Genomic DNA, 23,955 nt, shown 5'->3' on the forward strand with positions numbered 1-23,955 from the left:
GAGACCAAGAGGTTTCCCTTGTTCCTTGATCATATATATTACACGATTTTTTTTCACAACTTAAAGGATTGTTACGAGTAGGTGCTGGCGATGTACGTCGTGTGCTGTCAGTCATTACTTCCGACATTTTCGAAACGTATTCATGCTCACTACCCCTATATATATTTTTCACTGTAACTGTCAATTCTGTGCCTCTATATAACTTCGTATAGACACATCGGCGATGCACTGGTGGTGCATACCATGGCTGTTTTCTTGAGCAGGCTGAATCTCTTCACGCCATGTCACTACAAATGGGCAGGCTTGTGTCATGGCACGTTGCTGCACCTTGCGGGTCAACGAAGTGCTTAAATCGAAGGTACTGCAGATACTTTGAACGCAGTCCAAAATATCTGCAACACTTTGAACGCAGTTCCCATGAAGAATTATCATTGGTAAGAATGCAACAGCAATACGCACTGTGGTGTACATAGTACTGTTGCAGGTTTTGTCAGTTGCCATTTGTTCCTCTGTCGGTAATTGAGGCATCCCACTGCGCCGCAGCATGCATGCGTCTCGTTGGTGTATGCTGGAGCGACTCTACTGTCGTGCAATTGTGCTTCTTTAACATATGTGGCTGAAAGTATCACAGTAAAAGATACTTACCATAGTGGTCGATCACTGTTAGAGAAGGAAGCCGTGTTGCAGCAGGTTACTGGAGGAGTGTGTTTCCGTTCCTCCCAAAGAAACAGCTGTCTGCTCTCACCTTATGTGAAGCTAACAGCCATTGGTGCAATAGAGAATTTATTCTCGTCGTGGTCTCAGCACTCAACCTGCCCCAGCTATCCTCCGGATGCATCCCCTTGCGTATATAGTAACCTCGCTATAGACACCTTCCTTCCTTGCCACAGTAATTGAAAGCGTCGCTACTTGCCTCATTAACATTCCTCACACCGACCAGCCCTACATGGACCGCCCTGGCTCACCTTCATTTATCGAAAACAAAACTTGCGTGCCACGAAAAGTCAGTCATCTGGTGAGAGCTGGTACAATCCCTTGCGTCAGGCTGCTCGCTGATAGTAAGTTGGATATACTGTTGACTAAGACTTGCTACAGTGTAAAACACACGTTTGCCCGACGCACAGTATCACAGAAAGCTTAAAAAGTGGTTGTCGCCTCATTTTTCGGGTTCTGATGGGAATCAACTATCACTCCCTTCAAACGATCGTCCGCAACTGCACCGTTGACTTAAGTGAGGGAGGTGACGAAAGAATTTTCCGGCGCAGCAGGTGCATATGTACCTCACTCATGTACCACTTTAAGTGGATGGAGCAAAACAGCCTTGCTGAAATATCCAAATGACTGCTTCGCGTCTATGTGTTCATGCCAGCTACTACAGCTGGACAAGCCTCAAAGCGCTTAAGGCTCTTCAGACGCAAGCAGCAAAGCCAACCATCCGGTTGGTCATTGCTTCATGCTGCTCTGCATAAAATACCCCAGATAAAATACGACGTGCGACTCTCGGACTCTTCCGACATCTTCTGCATCCTTTCCCTCAAAAAGGAAAGACAAAAAAACCGGTTTGATCTTATCCTATAAAGACTCCCATTTGTCATTCAGGATCTCAGGAACAAGTGCTTCCTTATTAATCCATTGCTAGCGTCCTAACACCGGGAATACGCCTAGAAGAGAGGGAAGGCGGGGATGGCGACCGCAGAAACAAGGGCAACTGAAGGGCCAACAGGGGAAGCTCCGCCCTTGTTTCCAGATATAGCCTGGACAATTTTGTTCCATTCGTCCTCTCTACAAACAAATTACGAAGCAAATATGACCGAAGACTATTTCGAACAGTCACAGTGATACGGTGTAGCCCAAAATGGATGTATTTATTCCAAAGCAGCACCGACGTTTCGACATAGGTGGGACTGCATCTAGAACTTACTTGAATGGTGCGGCGCTTGCCTTCAGTGCAGCGGGATTCGTCAGACAAATGATAGCATCGACTGTGGTGGAGGCAGACGAGAGTCTGCGTCCAGTGCCAGGGGGAGCAGCTGACAGGGGGGGCACTGGAGGAATACGCAGCTGACAACAGGCTCGGGTTGAGGGTTGTACAAAGCAACGAAAGACACAGCCGTGTCATTGTACACAGAGGGCTTATTGGCGCCTTCATATGTTGGGGGAATCTCCTTGTTGAAGAGAGAGAATCCGCCATTCCAGTACTCCACTGCAGTGTTGCAGTTTTTTTCCCCGTTGGTGACGGGGAAGTAAGCATAGGTGCCAGTTAATGTAGCAGCTTCGCCACTTCTCGGGGACCCTCCCTGCATACAACAGGAGGAAGATAAGGCAAGAGAATGCTGGTTTGAGAATGCTCGTTTGAGGCTCAGCGAGAGCCTAGAACACTTGAGGTGAGAGGCTCCACTTCAACGTGCAGAGCGCAATTTACCGCCCTAATTTTGGGGCAGATCTCGTTCTTCCACAGAGTTTCAGCGGACACTTCCACGACCCTTTGAGCTTTTGCATAATTTGGTAAGACTTGCGTAACTGCTGAGGCATCCTGAAATTTAGCAAGCCTTGCAGCCGTCCTAAGCGTGTTCATCGTTTCCAAACAGTCCAATTTTTCTGGGGAAATTCCGACGCACACAAGATAGGCAAATAAACCGACGGAATTAGAACACCATTTCAAGTCAGCCAACAAGAACAAGGACAGGTAGGGAACTCACCTGCTTTTGGATCAGTAACGGCATTTTGTTGAGCTACAGCCTGACCGATGAGCAGTGACAGCGAAACGACGGAAACAAAGGCGACGTGAGCCATTTTCAATGGCACATAAGACTAATTTGGGAAAAAAAGCATAAGTATTTTTGAGCTCGAGATGAGAGTGTTCGTATCGTCTCGAGAGGTCACAGCGAGGTTGTAGCTGTAGTCCAGGGGTAGCAACTTGCTGCTTGCGACTGACCGATCCGCTTACTTTCCATTGTTTCGCCGGCATTTTCAGGCAGGGAAACAAAGTGAACTCGGCGATAAAAGTCATAATTTTTATAAGTTAACTGAAATGTTAGCAAAGACAAGAACCTCGCGTTTCTTCACCCTGAGAGTAGCAGCATGAGGATCTATTCGCATGAGGATCTATGTTGCGCTGCACTGTCTTAGAGGCCTTTTCGGAAGAAGAGCCTACTAGCACTATTCCATGACTGTGCTGATGCGTCAGATAAGTCTAATTGAGAAACTACCCCCTAAACTATTCAAGCGTCTGGGGCATCAGACGTAACAGAAGCACCCTTCCAGAACGTGCGAAGCGCAGTGGCGGTTTCAGTGAGGCCCTCCACGCCGTACACTGTGGAACAAGTCCCTGTCCCCCATTCTTCAAGGAAAAACAGCCACAGCCATATACTTGAGTGAAAAGAGAAGCATTTTCTTGGCTCAAGATTGCTCGCAAACGCGTTTGCTTGCCAGTTGCCACGGCGTGCTGACGCCTTGCAGGGATGCATCGCCTTCTGCTCGTTTCACTGAAGAAAACTAAACTCCATAGGAGGCAGTTGGCATCCCTCGCCTTCCTAGGGCCGTGTCAGATGTGCACGCAAGAAATTATACACGCCGCTATATCGCACGGTGCAGACCCGCAAAGGGCGCATGAAAGGGCAACAACAAAAATACGCTTTTCTGAGCCGCCGTCGTTACGAAGAGATAAAATCTCTGCATCTTTGACTACTTCTTTCTTCTCCATCACCTGATGCAAACAGCAGGAGATAATGACGGCTGAGTAAGGGACAGAACGTATACGTGCTCAAAACGGGATCATCGTGACATGTACGCAAAAAACCACCGACACTGAGATGTGTTTCACAAAACACAGAGCAGATTTCAGCGTTCACAGACTCTTTGGACGTAAAAAATGTAGTGATCGCTTCTTTCCCGAGGCATGTACGTAATTGTCTGGCCTGTGCGCTGGGGAGAGATAGTCCATGCAGCTGGCTACAGCGTTAGTAAGCAAGCCTTCAAATAATTTAGAACGTAACAATATTAAGCGATGTTTAGGTCTCTATCGGGCGGGCAAAAAAGGATGCGTTTCCCTGGCGGATTGGTGCTGCAGGACACTCGGCAGTAATTTCAAATTTTAGTGCTCCCCACAGCACGTTTGAAGGTATAAATATTAGCGAACAGTTCCGCAAAAGCCTATGTACAGCATTCTGCAAAACAAATCATGTTGTTGTTGGCAACACCAACGGCAGCCACCTGAGCTCGAATCCCTTGTCCGCAGGTGACTGATCTCACTCTCCAGAATCATTAAAACCGCTAGCTTGTCGCTTCACAGTGAAGTACAGAGAATTTTTGGCAACTCAATTCTAAATCCTGAACCTATGCCTTCTTTCAAAAGCTCCAAAAGTTCCAAAAGGTGCAATAGAGGCATTGACAAGGGGAATGATTGGCCGGACATACAGTTATGTTGCTTCAAAATGTTCCTCCCCCATGTTTGGGGGTGCGGCAATAAGTTAATGAGGCTGCTTGAGAAACAGACGTAGGAAACTCCAGCCCATCAGTCTGTCCGCTACATCCAAAATGACGGAAGTGACTGTCAACTAAGCAACAGTATGCATCCTGAGCAAACAAAATAGCCAGACTTTGGCGAAAAACTGCCTACTACAGCTGGCAAACTCGAACACGGCAACACATTCTCAAACAGGTACAGCATTGACAGCCATTCGGAAGGCAATAAAGAGTCGTTCGCATAAATATGTTTGGATAATATCGATAGTGGCATCTAACAGCATGCGGCGTGCATCTCCACTACCTGCTTGTGGCAAATCTCTGTAAGAATTTTGCCCTCATCTTCCACACTCTTCAATACAAACAAGAAATTACCACAACAAGCCTGTCAGCCTCGCATGCTCAATTAAGTTCGCATGCTCAATTAAGTATTCGATAAGACGGGCAGTGGCATCTCTGTCCAGTGTCCCCATCCTGCAAAGAAACTAAAGGCATCAGAAAACTGTAGGCAAAAATTGTTACTATGAAGCCAAGCGCCGATGACAGTCTGATTGGGGAAACCCCGTCGCTCTCTTCAGGATTAACTGGCGTGAACAATCTGCCATTCTGCGAATCCAACAACAGGGAAAGATATTGATCACCTAGCTAGATAGGAGAAAACGCTACATGTGGAGGCCACAGATTATGACACGCGTTCGATGCAGCTTGGGCCGCATGCAGCCACTTCTATGTTTCTGGGGCGTGTTCTCACTTGAATGGCGCTTCTCTAGAGGGTCAGAGCTTCCGTCTTCGTCAAGCAGATAACAGTTGTTGTAGTTATTTTGGCTTCATCTTGAATTCGCGCCGATGGATGGTCATCATGGTCTCTAGACAGGGACTGGGCAGCAAGTGCGTTTGCGCCTGTTGTTCTGCAAGTGGCACGGACGCAGCTGGCCGCAGACTTCGCCTTGGAGCTATAGCGGGCAACAAGGGAGAAGGCCCTGGCCGTATACATAGCAGTGCTGCTCGTCACTGTGTACTTTAGGGCTAGCTGCTTATTTACATATTGAAGGGAGAAAAGCCCTTTCTAGTACTGCACTGCCGCCTTACAGTCCTTCTCGCCGGCACAGTACGCGGGCGCTCCTACGAATTTTACCATTTCTCTCCGGTTGCGCTTTCTTCCTTTGCCTAATGGGATCGAAAAAAACACGAATGTGGCTTCTTTTGCTGAATGCACTACAGCCTGCCAGATTGCGATTCGCTGGGTGCTCCAGTTCTAGCATTCCAGAAATAAAATGCCCACTCTTAGGTACACTCCCTAAAATATGTCTTTTCAGTGAAATGAAGTGCATTCCGTGTGTTTAAAAAGCGAGAAAGGCTTGAAGGAAAAGGTGACGAAGAAAATACGGGTAACGCCACAGCAGGAAAAGAATGACCCCAGTCGGGCTCATTTTAATCAAGTAGAGTCACCGAAAGCACTTCTGTAGTTTTTGCATTGATGTTTTCAGACGAAGGTCATCTGTGCGCAAAATGGTGCATTGTGGAGTGTTCGGGTATCCCCAGTCCCCCGAGAATTCGCGCTACACAGTCGTTGTGAACTGCATTTGTACTGAGCACACCATCTGCTGGTACTGCGTGACACTGCGTAAAAGGCTCTCAGAGCTGCCTCTACTTTGTATGCCTTTAGTTGCTTCAGTGAGGGATTCTGCAAACGCATGAGATGTTCCACAAAACCAAAATCAGTCGACGCGCTTGCTCCAGCATGCGTTCTCTGCATGGCAAATGCTTTTGCTTGCATTGGTGAATGCACTGAATGCACCTTTGGCGTCATTGACAATCTAGTATATTTATTTTCTTTTGACAAAATATGTTTCCGGTGAACACAGTATGTCAGCATGAATGCACAACTAAGCCATTTAAATTTTCCCCCCAAACACCTTTTAAGCTCGTACGAATCACGTATGAATCACCTATTGAACACGGGAGCTCTGACAAGAGGAATGACGGATGCAGCAAGCAGTGCCGGCTGCGCTGGGAAGTGTACACACACAATGAGTTTTGTCTCGGAATGAGACGCCTGCTATAATCCTCGTGAAACTGGTTTGTGCATGACTAACTATGCACCAAAATGATTGATATTCTGTTGTTTTGTTTCCAGCAACTCCAGTTGTGCCATAATGGGCTCCAACTGCGGACCATTAACAAAGAGCATTGACTTGCCTTCGAAAAAAGATAGACCGTGGTGATTCAAGAGACAAAAGTCATGGTTGAGGAACGGTACTGCAGTGAACAGCGATCTTCTCTACTACGCAACTTTCTGGCGTGCGCACTACGTGCACCTCCGACGAACTCTCTACCTTCAACGCATATCTTATGAAATAGCGCCAAGCAATCAATAATCAGCCATCCTTCGAGTCTGTCGATCGAGACTTCTTAAAATATCGAGGATCACAGCTCTGACTCTCGTGACTCGGTTGGAGGTTGGGGCGGTGCCCCACTCCAGGGCCGCCGCCACTGACAGCCCGAACCTCAGGATATTAACAAGCATTCCTTGTCTACACACCTACACACCCTATCTCGCGTATAAATTGTTTTTTTGTATTACTAGAAGTAAGCTACTTCTATTCTTTCGGGCTGCTAACCTTTAAAGGCCACGAACAAGCTCCATTGTAGTTCCTGCGCACTACAGTTCCTGAGTACTACAGGGACACTGCATGCAAAAGTTTACTATTGCTGAGAATCTTCCACGAGTTATAGATGAGGGTATCTAGGGGACCGTCACAGAGAGCGTGGTTTGGCTGAATGTCCAGTGGAATTTGTAGCGAAGGTACATAATATGCAGGACTGTGCCTCTCTTTTTATTGCATAAGGTTGTGTTTCGGCAGGAGCAGAGCTCACCAAAAACTGTAGCATAGCATCTAGGGCCGCAGGCACACCCCTTCTGCATCCCCTCTAAGCTTGTCCTGCCAGCGCGGCATCAGTGTAGTGCACAGGGACTACAGTAGGGCTTGCTGGTGACCTATAGAAGGTAGCTAGCTAGCTACCTACAAGAGGTCGTAACACTGAAGGAGGACAGGACCTTCTTACTAGGATCAAAGTAAGGCAATTTGTCTGCGAATTAACATGCATACACTAAAAGTGCCTGTAAATACGTGGAGACTGGGGCTGGCGATAGCGCCAGCACCAGTGCAGGCCTCCTCCCCACAAGGCCTAGGAGGCGAGCACCCCGAGTGGGGCGAAGCGAACAACAACAGATTTTGGGAAAACTTAAGAATAACTGTATTTCGATATATATGAGCTACTGTTTCAAGGAAATGGGCCAACGTTACGTGCCGATCATAGGCCCTGATCGAGGGGCAGGTAGCAGCGTAGTCGCAGCAGTAGGCGCTGTGCACTACATTTGGGGGCTGTTCCGGGATTGAAATCTTTGTTCTTTCCGGACTTGGGAGAAGAAATACTATGTTTTAATGATTCACGCCTAGAAATCTTCGCTCGGTAAGGGAGGCATCTCCACAACGGACGCGTTATCGGCCCCACACCGCGGGAGACTTCTACAAGGTCAGTGAACAAAATGCCGAGCGGGACGCCAGCCCATCATCGCCATGCTACTCCGAAGCCCACCGTGGTAGAGCGGCCGCATGGACATAAGGAAGCGCCCCCGCAAGTGATACCTATGACCAATGTTATGCCAGGGGACAGTTCCTTCGTCACGTGGGACCAATTCCAGTTCACTATGAGTGTGATAAGAACTGTTATAGGGGTGACCGTGGAATCCGGCGCAACGATTCCCATACTACCAGGAGACAGCAGCACTATGCAGGCCTTTCTGCTGCGCATCGAGCCCCGGTACACCCAGATGGGATTGGAACCGCGCGAATGGGGAAATGCACTTACAGACCACCTTGTGGGCCCGGCTCTAAGGTATTGGATGTATCTACGGAGAACTATCGACCAAAGCGACTGGGCGACAGTACAGCGCAGGCTTTTGGAGCGGTTCGACAAAACAATGTCGCAGAGTCAATTGTCAACGGAGTTGGCTAAAGTACGGTGGAATGGTAACCCGAAGGAATACACGGACCGGTTCGCGGCTGTAACGGAGCGCGGTTTGGGTCTTGCCCCCGACGAACTCGCTGACTATTACTGCACCGGGCTACCGACAGACCTCCATCTTCTAATAACCAATAACGGACAGGTGAAATATCAGTCATGGGAACAAGCGGCGACAGCCGCAACACGGCTCTACGAGCCCAAGTAGAGTGTGCTGGAACTCCGAGGAAGGACCAGTCGAGCCATTAGGGCTGCTGTCAAAGCTGATGGACCCCGTGGGCGCCAGGAAATTGAAAATCGACCTGGGGGAACCCACGCGAACTGCTTTGAGTGTCAGGGTCGCGGACATCCGGCACGTGTCTGCCTCAATAAAGGGGAACGTACCAAACGTCCGGGGGAAATATGCAAGAAGTGCGGCGGTGTGGGACACTATTCTCGGGACTGTCCTACGTATGAACGAGACCGGCCCGAGCCGGCGGACAAGAGCAGTAGGGAGCCCACCAGTCCTAGCACTGAGAAGACGGAACAATTAAAAAGGGGGGCCTAGGCGTGGTTGGAGACGAGCGTTCTAGGCGCCATGGCAAAGGAATGATGTATCCGGTAGCGACAGGCCCTAATGCCATTCCAGTCTCCCTTGAGTGGGGAAACCAGCTCCTCAGCACTGCGGAAAGAACCAACACGAGCAATGGGCACGCGGAAGGGACTCAGCCGCTTTCGGAAACGCGGTGGGAGTCTGGGTCGGCGCCGATCCTGAGTGGAGAGGCTCCGGAAGCGACGACGGATAGCAGCAGGAAGCCTGCAGAGGCAACAGAAGACGGCTGTAGGTCAGATGCGACAGAGATTGTGCCACACTGGTGGAGGGAAACTTGCACGAAAGAGTCTTTCGACCAAGGGAGCATTGTGTTATGTGGATGCGACGGTGGTGCTTCGCGTTGAGCTTGCAGGGAGTCCTTGTAAGGGCCTCTTGGACACTGGGGCTTCGAGAAGTTTCATTGGTCCTAAAACAGTCGAACGACTGCAGCTGAAGGTGCGGAGACTTCCAGAAGAGCATGGGTTCACCGTAGCTACAGGTGAGCAATTACGCATTGATCGAGTTGTGACAGGATTGACGATGTGGTGCGGACGTGCACGTTTTCCCGGGGACTTTTTAGTGAGACCCGCTCCCTAAGACTTAGTCTTGGCTTTGCATTGGCTGACGGAACATAAGGTGGCCTGGTATTTCCAGTCCGACAAACTCCGAACCTATGTGAATGGCCAGTGGTGCGAGTTACCGGTCGTTCGGACTGGTGAAGCAAAGCTGCAAGATGAAAGTTCCACCTTAGTCCACCCAAGGACCCCGGCAGATCAAGCATATGAGATGTTGGCCAAGCAAGTGGCGGGTATGTCAGCCGAGGAGGCCGCTCTATTCCTACGCCCGCCTCCAAGGAGGTAGAAGTCCCACGCGAAGACTAAGGCGAAGGCGCGGATAACATCGCTCGTTCGTCAGGCGGCGACTGACACAAAGAATCTCAGGGCTCCATTTCACGGTTTGCATCTCATACTGGCTTTGCCCGAAGCCGGTTCGGCGGTGCCCCTAAGGTTCTCAGATGAATGGCAAGGCGCGCGTTGCTGCGCGTTAATTCGGAATCAACCCACGCCCTCCGGGTGGGGTAGTCCTTTGGCCTCAACCGCCTCGGCGGCAGCGGAGAGTGACGAGGAGTCTCCCTGGCCTATGGCAAAACTCGAGCACACTCTGTTCGACGAATGGATAAATTCGACAGAGGCGCAGGATATTCCGTGCGATATTGTCCAGGTGTCGCAGGAGTATCGAGCGGTCTTACCCGATAACTTACCTAAGGGATTACCGCCGAAGCGCCCTCATGATCACCATATTCTACTTGTGCCTGGAAGACTCCCAGCGAAATCTGCGATATACCGTATGACCCCAGATCAGCTCACATTCCACAAACAGGAGATAGCTAAATTATCGGACAATGGTTGGATCGGACCGACCTATTCGCCTATTTGCTCTCCTACTGTAGTGCCAGGCACTACAATTGACCTTCGTCGCCACCCCTCGAGGCTTAGTAACGCGAAAGGGCATGAATAATATAGAATATTTTAAGGCATAAGGCACCATTGGATATTAGGAAATCATAAAAGGGAATAGAGTGCTCGCTAGCCAGCACCGGGTATGGGGCTGGATGCGAGGTTGGTGCCGTGACTCAGGCACTGACCCTCAGCGAGGGTCAACAGTCAGTTCTATTATTTTGGGTTTTTCTTACCTCTCAAGAATATGAACTCAGTTGTATATGGCCATTTAGGGTATACAGCAGTAGTTGGCGAGAATCATGAATTTTAGATAGTAGATGCAAAGTGTACACTTAGTCAGACTAGCCCGACTAGCCCAGGGACCATACGTAGTAACAGTGTAGGCCAGCTGTTCACTACAGTACGTGCTGTGCACGACACCTCCTCCCCACAGGGCCAAGAAGGCAAGAACCCCGAGGGGGAGATTTTCAAGAAAATGGATTTTGGAAATCTAGAAATAACTACATTTTATGATATTTAGACTGTTATTTCAAGGAGACGTGGCGAAGGTAGAAGGTTGTCATAGGCCCCTACTCGTCGGAAAGGTACAAGCGCAGTCGCAGCAGTAGGCGCTGTGCACTACACAATGTGGCCTGATACGTTCAGTTTGATAAGCTACGAAAATGCCTCAGTGGTTGATGGTGCGATCCACCAGTCAGAAGAACGTAAGAGGAAAAGGGCAGGACAAACAGGCACAGAAATTGCAAGCCCTGACTCCAGCTTAGCCGGCCCAACAAGTATCCCACGTGGCTGCAGCAGAGGCGGCGACGTTCCCCAGCTCCCCTCCCAAACACTACAAAGCATACCATAAATCCAAGGCCAGGTGCTTTACAGAGGAGCTACTGCTCGATGCTCAGGCAAATGCAACTGAGCTACCTAGTGTCATATAAGTACTCAGCGGGAGTGAACGCGATGTAGAGTCTTACGACCAAGGGAGAGCATTGTGTTATCTGGGTGCGACGGGTACTTCGTGTTGAGCTCGCAGGGAGTCCTTGTGGGGCCCTCTTGGACACTGGGGCTTCGAAAAGTTCATGTCCTAAAACAGTCGAACGACTGCACCTGAAGGTGCGGAGACTTCCAGAAGAGCATGGGTTCACCGTAGCTACAGGTGAACAACTACGCATTGATCGGGTTGTGACGAGATTGACGATGTGATGCGGATATGCACGTTTTTCCAGGGACTTTTTAGTGAGATCCGTTCCCTATGACTTAGTCTTGGGTTTGGATTGGCTGACGGAACACAAGGTGGCCTGGTATTTTCAGTCCGACAAAGTCCGAACCTATGTGAATGGCCAGTGGTGCGAGTTACCGGTCGTTCGGACTGGTGAAGCAAAGCTGCAAGATGACAGTACCACCGTAGTCTACCCAAGGACCCTGGCAGAGCAAGCGTATGAGATATTGGCCAAACAAGTGGCGGGTATGTCAGCCGAGGAGGCCGCTCTATTCCTACGCCCGCCTCCAAGGAGGTATAAGTCCCACGCGAAGACTAAGGGGAAGGCGCGGATAACATCGCTCGTTCGTCGGGCGGCGGCTGACACAAAGAATCTCAGGGCTCCATTGCACGGTTTGCATCTCATACTGGCTTTGCCCGAAGCCGGTTCGGCGGTGCCCCTAAGGTTCTCGGGTCACTGGCAAGGCGCGTTTTGCTGCGCGTTAATTCGGAATCAACCCACTTCCTCCGGCTGGAGTAGTCCTTTGGCCTCCACCGCCTTAACGGCAGCGGAGTTTGAAGAGGAGTCTCCTTGGCCTATGGCAAAACTCGAGCACACTGTTCAATGAACGGATAAATTCGACAGAGGCGCAGGATATTCCACGTAAGACTATCCAGGTGTTGCAGGAGTATCCAGCGCTCTTTCCCGATAACTTACCTAAGGGATTACCGCCGAAACGCCCTCATGATCACATATCCTACTTGTGCGTGGAAAACTTCCAGCGAAATCTGCAATATACCGTAAGACCCCAGATCAGCATACATTCCACAAACAGGAGCTAGCTAAATTATCGGACAATGGTTGGATTGGACTGACCTATTCGTCTATTTGCTCTCGCACGATCATGGTAGACAAACGTAATGATGGCTCGGGCGAGAGGAAGATGCGTATGGTTGCTAATTATCGGGCTCTAAATGCCCTTACTTTTCCACTACCTCCCATTCAGACCATTCTGGAGATGCTGGGAGGCGCCAAGTATTTTTCCACTTTCGACCTTGGAGCAGGATTTCATCAAATAAGTATGGCTACGGAAGACCGGTGGAAGATGGCCTTCCTGTCTGTTCTCGGACCATTCGAGTACCGAGTAATGCCCTTTGGCCTTAAGGGTGCTCTCGCTACGTTCCAGGCCAATATTAATGCCTATGTACAACATTTATTGGGACAGGGCGTTATTGCGTACCTAGATGATGTACTTATCTATAGTCCCGATCTCTGTGGGCACGTTTCTCTCCTGCGCCAGGTCCTAAGTATTTTTCTCAGATATCAGTTCTACCCAAAATTCCGCAAATGCAAGTTTGCAAGGCAAACAATTACATATTTGGGTTATACCATTTCTGCTGCGGAGATCAAACCTACAGAAGACAAAATCGATGCCATCCGGCATTGGCCAGAGGCGCAGGAGAACGAAACGCAGGTGCTTCAGTTCCTCAGCACCATAAATTACTGTCGCATGTTCATGGGACCGGACTATGCAGACGTCGCCCGGCCGCTGGTTAATCTTACGCGTAAAGACGTTAATTTCAAATGGACAGACCTTCACACGCAAGCGGTGCGGCAGCCCAAACAGCGCGTACTCGACTTCACTACACTACAAGTCTCTGACACCACAAAACCCTTCGAGTTATACACGGACGCCTCTAGTTATGCGATTGGAGCAGTTGTGGAACAAGACGGCAAGCCCATTGGCTTCCTCAGCCAAGTCATGAACCCCACACAACAGAGATACTCGATGTACGATTAGGAACTCTTAGCGTTGGTTACGGCACTGGACAAGTGGTCACACTTGCTCCGCGTTTCCAAGGTAACGGCTTACACTGATCATCAAGCTCTCACCCATCTCCAACAACTCCAAGCATCGAAGCCTCTGCGCGGACGCACCGCCCGATGGACGCACCGCCCTGTGGTTAGACTTCCTGGCCGAGTTGCCGGATTTGCACATCACTTATGTTCAAGGAGTGCGCAGTCAAGTGGCTGATGCCTTGTATCGCTTTCCCGGTCTTCCTAACACCTGCTCGCACGACACACCATCGACACCATTGATGCACGCAGTAGGACAAGCGCGCGCCGCTCCTGGCTCTCGTGGTCGGCCTGACAACTACAGGGAGCTCGCCGGAATTCGTTCGCGACGACCCAGACGACGCAGCCTGCCGCCCACACCTTCACCTGCGCCGCCGGAACCCAATCCAGAGGCGGGACATCCTACACTCACAACGAAGACACCTTTTGACCCTCCTGATGTGCGCCAATGGCCGCAAGCTTACGTGAAGTGTCCCGTTTTTCGCGTTCCCCACAAAGCCGGAACAAACCAACCAGGAGAAGCTGTGCAAATAGAGTTTCGTAATCGCCAATTCACCTATCGCTACGTGCAGTCTTACCTGCACATCTGCGTCCATGGACTGTGTCGCATCTGCGTTCCACAATTCCCTGAGTTCCTTACTCAAGTTCTGCATTCACATCACATCACGACCATGTCACAGCTGGCCATCGAAGCCAGAAAAAGACCTTTGCGCCTCTCAGCAAGCATTATTAATGGCGAGGAATGCGCGCGCGCGCCTAACTACTGCTTATGTTGAATCACGCACTCACTGTCGAGCGTCAAAGTCCCTTAACCAGAAACCTGCAGGCCTTCTTCAACAGTAACTCATCCCTTCTTGTCGGTGGGCGCACGTGAATCTTGACTTTATCACAGAGCTTCCTCTTACGGCGACAGGGCACGACTCGATTTTCGTGATGGTCGACGCCCTCAGCAAGATGGCTCATTTCATTCCTGCAAAGAAGTCATTCAGCAGACACCGTGGAGCTCCTCGCAGACTGTCTTATCCGCCATCACGGTTTTCCACAGGTGGTCATACCGGACCACGATCCGCGCTTCCAGTCGGATCTGTGGAACCAACTCTGTAGCCGCTTTAACATCGAACAGTGCATGTCCTCGTCCTACCATCCCCAAATCGACGGTCAAACTGAGCGGGTTAACCGCACACTCGAGCAGATGCTTCGTACCTACATCCAATCTGACGAACGCGAGTGGGAGCGTTTGCTTCTGGCCTTGGAACTTGCTTACAACACGACAAGTCATTCATCCACCGAGCTCTCTCCCTTCGAGGTCATGATTAGCGATAATTTGTTGATATCATAGGCGCGTTAGCTCCTACGCTCACTCCTCCGATGACTAAGCTTTTCCGGCAGGTCTGCGACAGAGCACAAAGTCACATCCTGACGGCAAAATGGCAGCAGAAGTACTACGCAGACACAAAGCGACGAGCAGTGGAGTATGCAGTGGGAGACAAGGTCTGGCTCAGTAGCAATCACCTACCGCCTTTCAACAGTTGCCCTAAGTTCGAGCCCCGTTACCGCGGACCCTTTGAAATAATCGGACGCATAGGGACCGTCGCTTACCGTCTCGCTCTGCCTCCCACCTACGAATGCCACGAAGGTTTCCACGTTTCGCAGCTAGTTTCCCACCTGTAGTGCGCAGGCACTACAATGGGGCTTGCTGGTGACCTATAGAGGATAGCTAACTGATGACCTATAAGCGGTTAAGAGGTTGATACGCGGATTGAGTCCTGTAACCTCTTACTAGTGAAATAGAGATGCAGTTTATAACAAATGAACATGTATAAACTAAAAATGCCTGCGAATGCTTTAAGATTGGGGCTGCCGACAACGCCGGCATCGGCGCGCCTCACATCCTCACCGAACCAGCGGAGCAAGAACGATAAGAAACATCAGATATGAGAAATATGGGTTGGAAAATTTGAAACAAAACGAACTTTTTAATAAATTAGTAGATATTACGTTACAGATGCGTCAGTAGTAGAGAAGATTTCACTGGTCAGCAGAGTTCAGGGTTTTGCAGCAACGTAGACGCTGTTGAGTGCGCAGAGTACTACACAACCCTCCCCGACCTCCCGATTTGGTTCTCCCGGAAGCCAACGCCGCCTGGCCTCCTATCCGCAGTGCAGGAGGCAATCCAACAGAGGAATATGAAGTCGATTATATTATGGACCAACGCGGCTCGGGAGATGCAGCTCAGTACCTCGTGAAGTGGCACGGGACCCTTGAAGATCAAGCCACATGGGAGCCCGCTCACCACCTTACAGGCTGCCCGGCTTTGCTTCGCGCTTGGCGCCGCCGCCAACGAAGACGTTTCCAGGCTCAAAACAATCTTGGTCCTTGCGAGGCGTAGAGGTTTGGGTCCGTCACCTTCCGCCGCCTGCATGACGGGCAACTTCAACGAGGAGGGGCGAGGGAGCGCTGCGCACCGCATGCGCTCACAGCGTTAGCTTCAGAAGATAATAGAAATTGAAAATGCAAAAATAATGTATTTGGGTAGGTCTATTCAGTCCCGCAAGGGGGGAAGTTGTAGTGCACACGCACTACAATCCGGTTTGCTGGTGACCTATAGAAGATAACTGGCTAGCGACTGATAAGAGGTCGTAACACTGAAGGAGGACAGGACCATCTTACTAGGGTCGAAGTAAGGGAATCTGCCTGCGAATTAACATGCATACGCTAGAGGTGCCTGTAAATACTTGGAGACTGGGGCTGGCGATAGAGGCCTCCTCTGTAGGGTCAGCGCCTACTGCTGCGACTACGCTGCTACCTGCCCCCTTGAGTAGGGGCCTATGATCGGCACCTAACGTTGGCACATTTCCTTGAAACAGTAGCTCATATATACCAAAATACAGTTATTCTTACGTTTCCCAAAATCTGTTGTCATTCAATTTGCCCCACCCGGGGTGCTCGTCTCCTAGGCCCTGTGGGGAGGAGGCCTGCACTGGTGCCGGCGCTATCGCCAGCCCCAGTCTCCACGCATTTCCAGGCAACTCTAGCGTATGTATCTTAATTCGCAGACAAATTGCCTTACTTTGATCCTAGTAGGAGGGTCCTGTCCTCCTCCAGTGTTGCGACCCCTTGTAGGTCGCTAGCTAGCTATCTTCTTACGGTCACCAGCAAGCCCTATTGTAGTGCCTGTGCACTACACAGTACATCCTCCTCACAGGGCCTATGAGGCGAGAACGCCGAGTAGAGGGGATCTTCAAGATAACTGTATTTCGTTATATTTGGGTTGCTGTTTCAAGGAAATGCGCCGAAGTTAGAGGCTGAGAATAGGCCCCTGCTCGAGAGGGCAGGTAGCAGCGTACTCGCAGCAGTAGATGCAGTGCACAACAACTGAGGCATAGTTCCGATCCTCCCCTCCGCCTCCACCACTGTTGCTCCACGGCTCCACCTGGGCCTTGCAATATAGTTAGTCAGTCCTTAAGCTTTACGGTGGCCCCTTTTGTTAGGAAACGAACACCTGGGCAGCTTGAGTGAAGGGTTAGCCAAGTAGTACGCACACGAACCGCCACAGGCATCCCATCCCTCAACCAACGATCTTCCCAAACTTAGCCAAGGGCTCTTCTTGGTTCCCTTATCTTGGATTAGCTACAATCTGCCGAATACAGGCCACGCACCCAATGGTGCAGAAGCATAGGAGTTTTCCACACCTTACTTCTGCCCAGCTGTTCATGCCGGCGCCCGTAGCCTTTAGCTACGCTCAGTGCACGAAAGCAGGAGGGCATTTTTTGTCTAAGCGTTTCCGTATCTTGCTTCCGCAGTATCGCTGGCCCAGAACCTTTGGTAAACAGCATCTCTATTACATTGGGGACAGATTTAACTTTGCGGCCTCTTGCGTCTGGCAGCGTCTTTATTGTTGATTGACGCCATGGTGTGGCACTCGACATAAAGGATGCTGCGCACTTGCTGCAACTATCGATTTAACCCGGAAACTCCGCAGCTTGGTCCATTTGTTGAGGGGCTTCTGCTTCTTGTTGTCCTAATCCCCCGCTGTGCAGCGGGATGTGTCGGGGTGGGCGACTCTGGGTAGCGTTAGCTGTGGGGTGTCATTCACCGTGAGAGCACTGTTACTACGTATGGTCCCTGGGCTAGTCTGACTAAGTGCACACTCTGCATCTACTATCTAAAATCCATGATTCTCGCCAACTACTGCTGTATACCCTAAATGGCCATATACAACTGAGTTCATATTCTTGAGAGGTAAGAAAAACCCAAAATAATAGAACTGACTGTTGACCCTCGCTGAGGGTCAGTGCCTGAGTCACGGCACCAACCTCGCATCCAGCCCCATACCCGGTGCTGGCTAGCGAGCACTCTATTCCCTTTTATGATTTCCTAATATCCAATGGTGCCTTATGCCTTAAAATATTCTATATTATTCATGCCCTTTCGCGTTACTAAGCCTCGAGGAGTGGCGACGAAGGTCAATTGTAGTGCCTGGCACTACAGTAGGAGAGCAAATAGGCGAATAGGTCGGTCCGATCCAACCATTGTCCGATAATTTAGCTATCTCCTGTTTGTGGAATGTGAGCTGATCTGGGGTCATACGGTATATCGCAGATTTCGCTGGGAGTCTTCCAGGCACAAGTAGAATATGGTGATCATGAGGGCGCTTCGGCGGTAATCCCTTAGGTAAGTTATCGGGTAAGACCGCTCGATACTCCTGCGACACCTGGACAATATCGCACGGAATATCCTGCGCCTCTGTCGAATTTATCCATTCGTCGAACAGAGTGTGCTCGAGTTTTGCCATAGGCCAGGGAGACTCCTCGTCACTCTCCGCTGCCGCCGAGGCGGTTGAGGCCAAAGGACTACCCCACCCGGAGGGCGTGGGTTGATTCCGAATTAACGCGCAGCAACGCGCGCCTTGCCATTCATCTGAGAACCTTAGGGGCACCGCCGAACCGGCTTCGGGCAAAGCCAGTATGAGATGCAAACCGTGCAATGGAGCCCTGAGATTCTTTGTGCCAGCCGCCGCCCGACGAACGAGCGATGTTATCCGCGCCTTCCCCTTAGTCTTCGCGTGGGACTTATACCTCCTTGGAGGCGGGCGTAGGAATAGAGCGGCCTCCTCGGCTGACATACCCGCCACTTGTTTGGCCAATATCTCATACGCTTGCTCTGCCAGGGTCCTTGGGTAGACTACGGTGGTACTGTCATCTTGCAGCTTTGCTTCACCAGTCCGAACGACCGGTAACTCGCACCACTGGCCATTCACATAGGTTCGGAGTTTGTCGGACTGGAAATACCAGGCCACCTTATGTTCCGTCAGCCAATGCAAAGCCAAGACTAAGTCTTAGGGAGCGGGTCTCACTAAAAAGTCCCCGGGAAAACGTGCACGTCCGCACCACATCGTCAATCCTGTCACAACTCGATCAATGCGTAATTGCTCACCTGTAGCTACGGTGAACCCATGCTCTTCTGGAAGTCTCCGCACCTTCAGCTGCAGTCGTTCGACTGTTTTAGGACCAATGAAACTTCTCGAAGCCCCAGTGTCCAAGAGGCCCTTACAAGGACTCCCTGCAAGCTCAACGCGAAGCACCACCGTCGCATCCACATAACACAATGCTCCCTTGGTCGAAAGACTCTTTCGTGCAAGTTTCCCTCCACCAGTGTGGCACAATCTCTGTCGCATCTGACCTACAGCCGTCTTCTGTTGCCTCTGCAGGCTTCCTGCTGCTATCCGTCGTCGCTTCCGGAGCCTCTCCACTCAGGATCGGCGCCGACCCAGACTCCCACCGCGTTTCCGAAAGCGGCTGAGTCCCTTCCGCGTGCCCATTGCTCGTGTTGGTTCTTTCCGCAGTGCTGAGGAGCTGGTTTCCCCACTCAAGGAAGACTGGAATGGCATTAGGGCCTGTCGCTACCGGATACATCATTCCTTTGCCATGGCGCCTAGAACGCTCGTCTCCAACCACGCCTAGGCCCCCCTTTTTAATTGTTCCGTCTTCTCAGTGCTAGGACTGGTGGGCTCCCTACTGCTCTTGTCCGCCGGCTCGGGCCGGTTTCGTTCATACGTAGGACAGTCCCGAGAATAGTGTCCCACACCGCCGCACTTCTTGCATATTTCCCCCGGACGTTTGGTACGTTCCCCTTTATTGAGGCAGACTCGTGCCGGATGTCCGCGACCCTGACACTCAAAGCAGTTCGCGTGGGTTCCCCCAGGTCGATTTTCAATTTCCTGGCGCCCACGGGGTCCATCAGCTTTGACAGCAGCCCTAATGGCTCGACTGGTCCTTCCTCGGAGTTCCAGCACACTCTACTTGGGCTCGTAGAGCCGTGTTGCGGCTGTCGCCGCTTGTTCCCATGACTGATATTTCACCTGTCCGTTATTGGTTATTAGAAGATGGAGGTCTGTCGGTAGCCCGGTGCAGTAATAGTCAGCGAGTTCGTCGGGGGCAAGACCCAAACCGCGCTCCGTTACAGCCGCGAACCGGTCCGTGTATTCCTTCGGCTTACCATTCCACCGTACGAACCGGTCCGTGTATTCCTTCGGGTTACCATTCCACCGTACTTTAGCCAACTCCGTTGACAATTGACTCTGCGACATTGTTTTGTCGAACCGCTCCAAAAGCCTGCGCTGTACTGTCGCCCAGTCGCTTTGGTCGATAGTTCTCCGTAGATACATCCAATACCTTAGAGCCGGGCCCACAAGGTGGTCTGTAAGTGCATTTCCCCATTCGCGCGGTTCCAATCCCATCTGGGTGTACCGGGGCTCGATGCGCAGCAGAAAGGCCTGCATAGTGCTGCTGTCTCCTGGTAGTATGGGAATCGTTGCGCCGGATTCCACGGTCACCCCTATAACAGTTCTTATCACACTCATAGTGAACTGGAATTGGTCCCACGTGACGAAGGAACTGTCCCCTGGCATAACATTGGTCATAGGTATCACTTGCGGGGGCGCTTCCTTATGTCCATGCGGCCGCTCTACCACGGTGGGCTTCGGAGTAGCATGGCGATGATGGGCTGGCGTCCCGCTCGGCATTTTGTTCACTGACCTTGTAGAAGTCTCCCGCGGTGTGGGGCCGATAACGCGTCCGTTGTGGAGATGCCTCCCTTACCGAGCGAAGATTTCTAGGCGTGAATCATTAAAACATAGTATTTCTTCTCCCAAGTCCGGAAAGAACAAAGATTTCAATCCCGGAACAGCCCCCAAATGTAGTGCACAGCGCCTACTGCTGCGACTACGCTGCTACCTGCCCCTCGATCAGGGCCTATGATCGGCACGTAACGTTGGCCCATTTCCTTGAAACAGTAGCTTATATATATCGAAATACAGTTATTCTTAAGTTTTCCCAAAATCTGTTGTTGTTCGCTTCGCCCCACTCGGGGTGCTCGCCTCCTAGGCCTTGTGGGGAGGAGGCCTGCACTGGTGCTGGCGCTATCGCCAGCCCCAGTCTCCACGTATTTACAGGCACTTTTAGTGTATGCATGTTAATTCGCAGACAAATTGCCTTACTTTGATCCTAGTAAGAAGGTCCTGTCCTCCTTCAGTGTTACGACCTCTTGTAGGTCGCTAGCTAGCTACCGTCTATAGGTCACCAGCAAGCCCTATTGTAGTCTCTGTGCACTACAAGGGGCCTATAAACCCTTCTACCTTCGACGTATCTCTGTGAAATAAACAGCCAAATATCATTAGATGTAGTCATCTTCTCAAGCTCTTAAACCCATTTTCCTTGAAAGTCCCCCATCCAGGGTTCTTGCTGTAGTGCGCAGACACTACAATAGGGCTTGCTGGTGACCTACAGCGTAGTGTCTACGTTGCTGCACAACCCTGAACTCTGCTGTCCAACGAAATCTTCTCTATTACTGACGCATCTGTCGCGTAACATCTACCAATTTACTAAACAGTTCTTTTGTTTCAAGTTCTGAAAACCGTATTTCTCATATATGTTGTTTCTTAACGTTCTTGCCCTGCACGTCTGGTGAGGATGTGACGCGCACCGGTGCCGGCGTTGTCGGCAGCTCACCAGCTAGCTATCTTCTTACGGTAACCAGCAATCCCTATTGTTGTGCCTGTGCACTACACTACGAGCGTAAACTATCCATCAGGATGTTGGGGCTGAATGAGTTGGCGAGGAGACGACCCACCTTAGGAGGTCAGAGTTGGGGGGCCAGATCTTGATGGTTCCTGTTCATGGATCAAGGGAACTTAGGCTTGATTTTGGGGCTGATTATGGGATTCAAGGAATTTTCGCGTGAATTTTCGGGATGCTCCTAATAAAGCACTCAGCTGTACACGCAGTGGGAGCAGCGAGTTCGTCAGTGCGCTAGGCCTGATCTCGAATGGTATAACCTTGTACTCCAATAAACCCAGAACAGAGCAAAAGGGCGCCTTCCACCTGCTGCTTTCACCAAATTCGGATGCCCAAGGCAGACCCTTGGGCATCCGGATTTGGCTAAAGCCAGCGTCGAGTTTAAGAGTAAGTGAATCTTTAGCGCCCTCTAATATCTCTGTAATAGTTTGGATAGAGAGGTCATGGAAAGGCAGGGGCCATTGTAAGCGCCTTTAAAGCCTGGTAGTTGACCGCCATGCGCTTTTGCTGCTCGCCGTCAGTATCGTCGTCGCGCTTGTCAAGCATGATGATAGAGGCACGTAAGGTAGAATCGCTAAAATGTCGGCTAGTAGGTGGATAGGTCGAATATATCCACCCATTAGCCAATAGCATGGAGATTTAACGCCAGATTTCATGCCTGTGGAATTCGAGCTGCTCTGGTGGCCTGCTGTATAAGGCTGCCTTGGGTGGGAGCTGGCCTGATAGTAATAGTATGTGGTGGTCATACGGTCGCTTTGGCGGCAGCTCTTCAGGGACGTTGTGTCAGAAGACCTTCAGGTCTTTGAGGACCTCAACTATGACGGGATAAACTTCACGGTGCGACCGTGTCCAGGAGCCCCTCACAATTGTTCCGTATTATCTGAAAAACAAGCACAGCTATCATGCCCATGCTACACAACGTCCCGTGGGCCTCGGCCACTATCCCCGCACTCTGCTGATCTCGCCGTAACTCTGGGGTGGCTTAGGTTCCCTCGAGGATAGCCGTTTTCTGCATTTCCCCTCTCTCTGCAGTAACGCATTTCCTTGAGCAGTCTGTGCTCATGTTAGCGCTCTTCTTCGCCTTTGGGCAGGGCCCTGTTCCTTCATTACTCTCCTTAGGTTCATATGTAGACTTAACTCGGTAAGCAAGGAAGAGGGTGCCCCTCTTTCTTGCTGTAGCATGCTCTGCCCCCAGCTTGGGGAGACTTCTACAGCGTTCGGCCCCGTGGCTGTAATGCACAGTAACTCCCCTCCATGTCCCCTGTGCCTGTGACGTTCATCTCCCATAGCTCCAAGGCGTGACTGCTGTTATCCTGTCCACTTAGACGGTCAGGAGACACCTCTTGCGGCTGCGTTGTACTAGAGAAGCGGCTTCGGTGGTGTGGGACAGCCTCTGACGTAGTGATCCACAGCTCCACATCACAGACATGTTTCTCTGGTCCGCTGGATGTTTCCGTTGCGTACGGGGCAGTCTTGGGACAAACGCCCCTTCCCTTGCACTCATAACACATGGAGGTTACATGGCGGAGAATCGTTGCTCCTGCGGTCTTCCTGCGCCTACGCTAAGAGACAACTCGTTGCGATGTCTCCTCCTCACATCCGCATGAAAAGTCCACGGGCTTTGTAAAGTAGTGAGTGCAGCTGTTGTTTCGTGTGGTAGCACCTGCTTTATTCCTTGTACAACTCGATCGATAGTTTGCTCATGTAGTACTCCAGCACCTCGGCCTCTGGCATCTTTGCCCACGCTGCTACGACTTTTGCAAGATTAGCCGAATACTTGGAGTGTCTGACAGGCTTTGAAATTAACAGCACACTCGGTTTTTGGAGGTGGTGGGTTATACAACAGCATCTCCCTTAAGAAAGGGAGGCAGCGTTCAAACTATTGCTCGGAAAAATATGAAAATATGAAAACTGTAGGCACAAAGTGAAATAAGCGTGATGGAAAAGGCGGCCTCCCAGGCTTCCCCGGGACATATAGAAAGTGTTCCCACCCCATGGGAGTATTGGAGCTGCACGACGAATTTATGATTCAAAACGATGCCTCATCCCTATTTCTAAGGCAGTATTCTATTCGGTAAAAGCACGTGATCGCAAAACTTGTCGCATTCGATTCTTTCAGCCCTGCAGGTCAGCAGGAGGGAAAATTCTCGGCACTACACAGAAAAGATGTACACGATACGCGCTTCTACACTGCTTTAAGCGAATTTGCATTCGTATTCAAGTCACAGTACTACATTCCCGTGCAGTCGGTTGTCTTGAAGGAGTGGAAATATACGGTGCTTCATGCACTGTAGGCCTAACTCTATAATGGT

The 23,955-nt window shown here is 50.7% G+C and overlaps 5 protein-coding genes across 5 annotated transcripts; 2 read left to right on the forward strand and 3 right to left on the reverse strand.

Moving 5' to 3' along the window:
* Positions 1 to 1,661: 1,661 nt before the first annotated feature.
* Positions 1,662 to 2,575, reverse strand: ETH_00010795 (SAG family member; the record flags this gene model as incomplete). Its single annotated transcript, XM_013377280.1, is given in 4 exon segments — positions 1,662 to 1,782; positions 1,922 to 2,033; positions 2,036 to 2,297; positions 2,423 to 2,575. Coding segments are annotated over 4 exon segments (648 nt in total).
* Positions 2,576 to 8,014: 5,439 nt separating this feature from the next.
* ETH_00010800 (uncharacterized protein) lies at positions 8,015 to 8,698 on the forward strand (the record flags this gene model as incomplete). The annotated part of the gene is made up of 1 exon (XM_013377281.1): positions 8,015 to 8,698. One exon carries the CDS (start codon positions 8,015 to 8,017, stop codon positions 8,696 to 8,698), a length of 684 nt encoding a protein of 227 aa, XP_013232735.1.
* Positions 8,699 to 9,078: 380 nt separating this feature from the next.
* ETH_00010805 (uncharacterized protein) lies at positions 9,079 to 9,426 on the forward strand (the record flags this gene model as incomplete). Its single annotated transcript, XM_013377282.1, has 1 exon — positions 9,079 to 9,426. The coding sequence occupies one exon, from the start codon at positions 9,079 to 9,081 to the stop codon at positions 9,424 to 9,426; it is 348 nt and encodes a 115-aa protein (XP_013232736.1).
* A 4,122-nt stretch (positions 9,427 to 13,548) lies between these two features.
* On the reverse strand, positions 13,549 to 14,712 carry ETH_00010815 (uncharacterized protein; the record flags this gene model as incomplete). The annotated part of the gene is made up of 4 exons (XM_013377283.1): positions 13,549 to 13,635; positions 13,797 to 13,970; positions 14,147 to 14,215; positions 14,563 to 14,712. 4 exons carry the CDS (start codon positions 14,710 to 14,712, stop codon positions 13,549 to 13,551), a joined length of 480 nt encoding a protein of 159 aa, XP_013232737.1.
* A 5,154-nt stretch (positions 14,713 to 19,866) lies between these two features.
* Positions 19,867 to 20,592, reverse strand: ETH_00010825 (uncharacterized protein; the record flags this gene model as incomplete). The annotated part of the gene is made up of 1 exon (XM_013377284.1): positions 19,867 to 20,592. The coding sequence occupies one exon, from the start codon at positions 20,590 to 20,592 to the stop codon at positions 19,867 to 19,869; it is 726 nt and encodes a 241-aa protein (XP_013232738.1).
* Between the last annotated feature and the right edge of the window lie 3,363 nt (positions 20,593 to 23,955).

Source organism: Eimeria tenella, genomic scaffold, assembly GCF_000499545.2.
Source record: "Eimeria tenella Houghton genomic scaffold, Eth_scaff5, whole genome shotgun sequence".
NCBI classification, from domain to species: Eukaryota; Apicomplexa; class Conoidasida; order Eucoccidiorida; family Eimeriidae; genus Eimeria; species Eimeria tenella.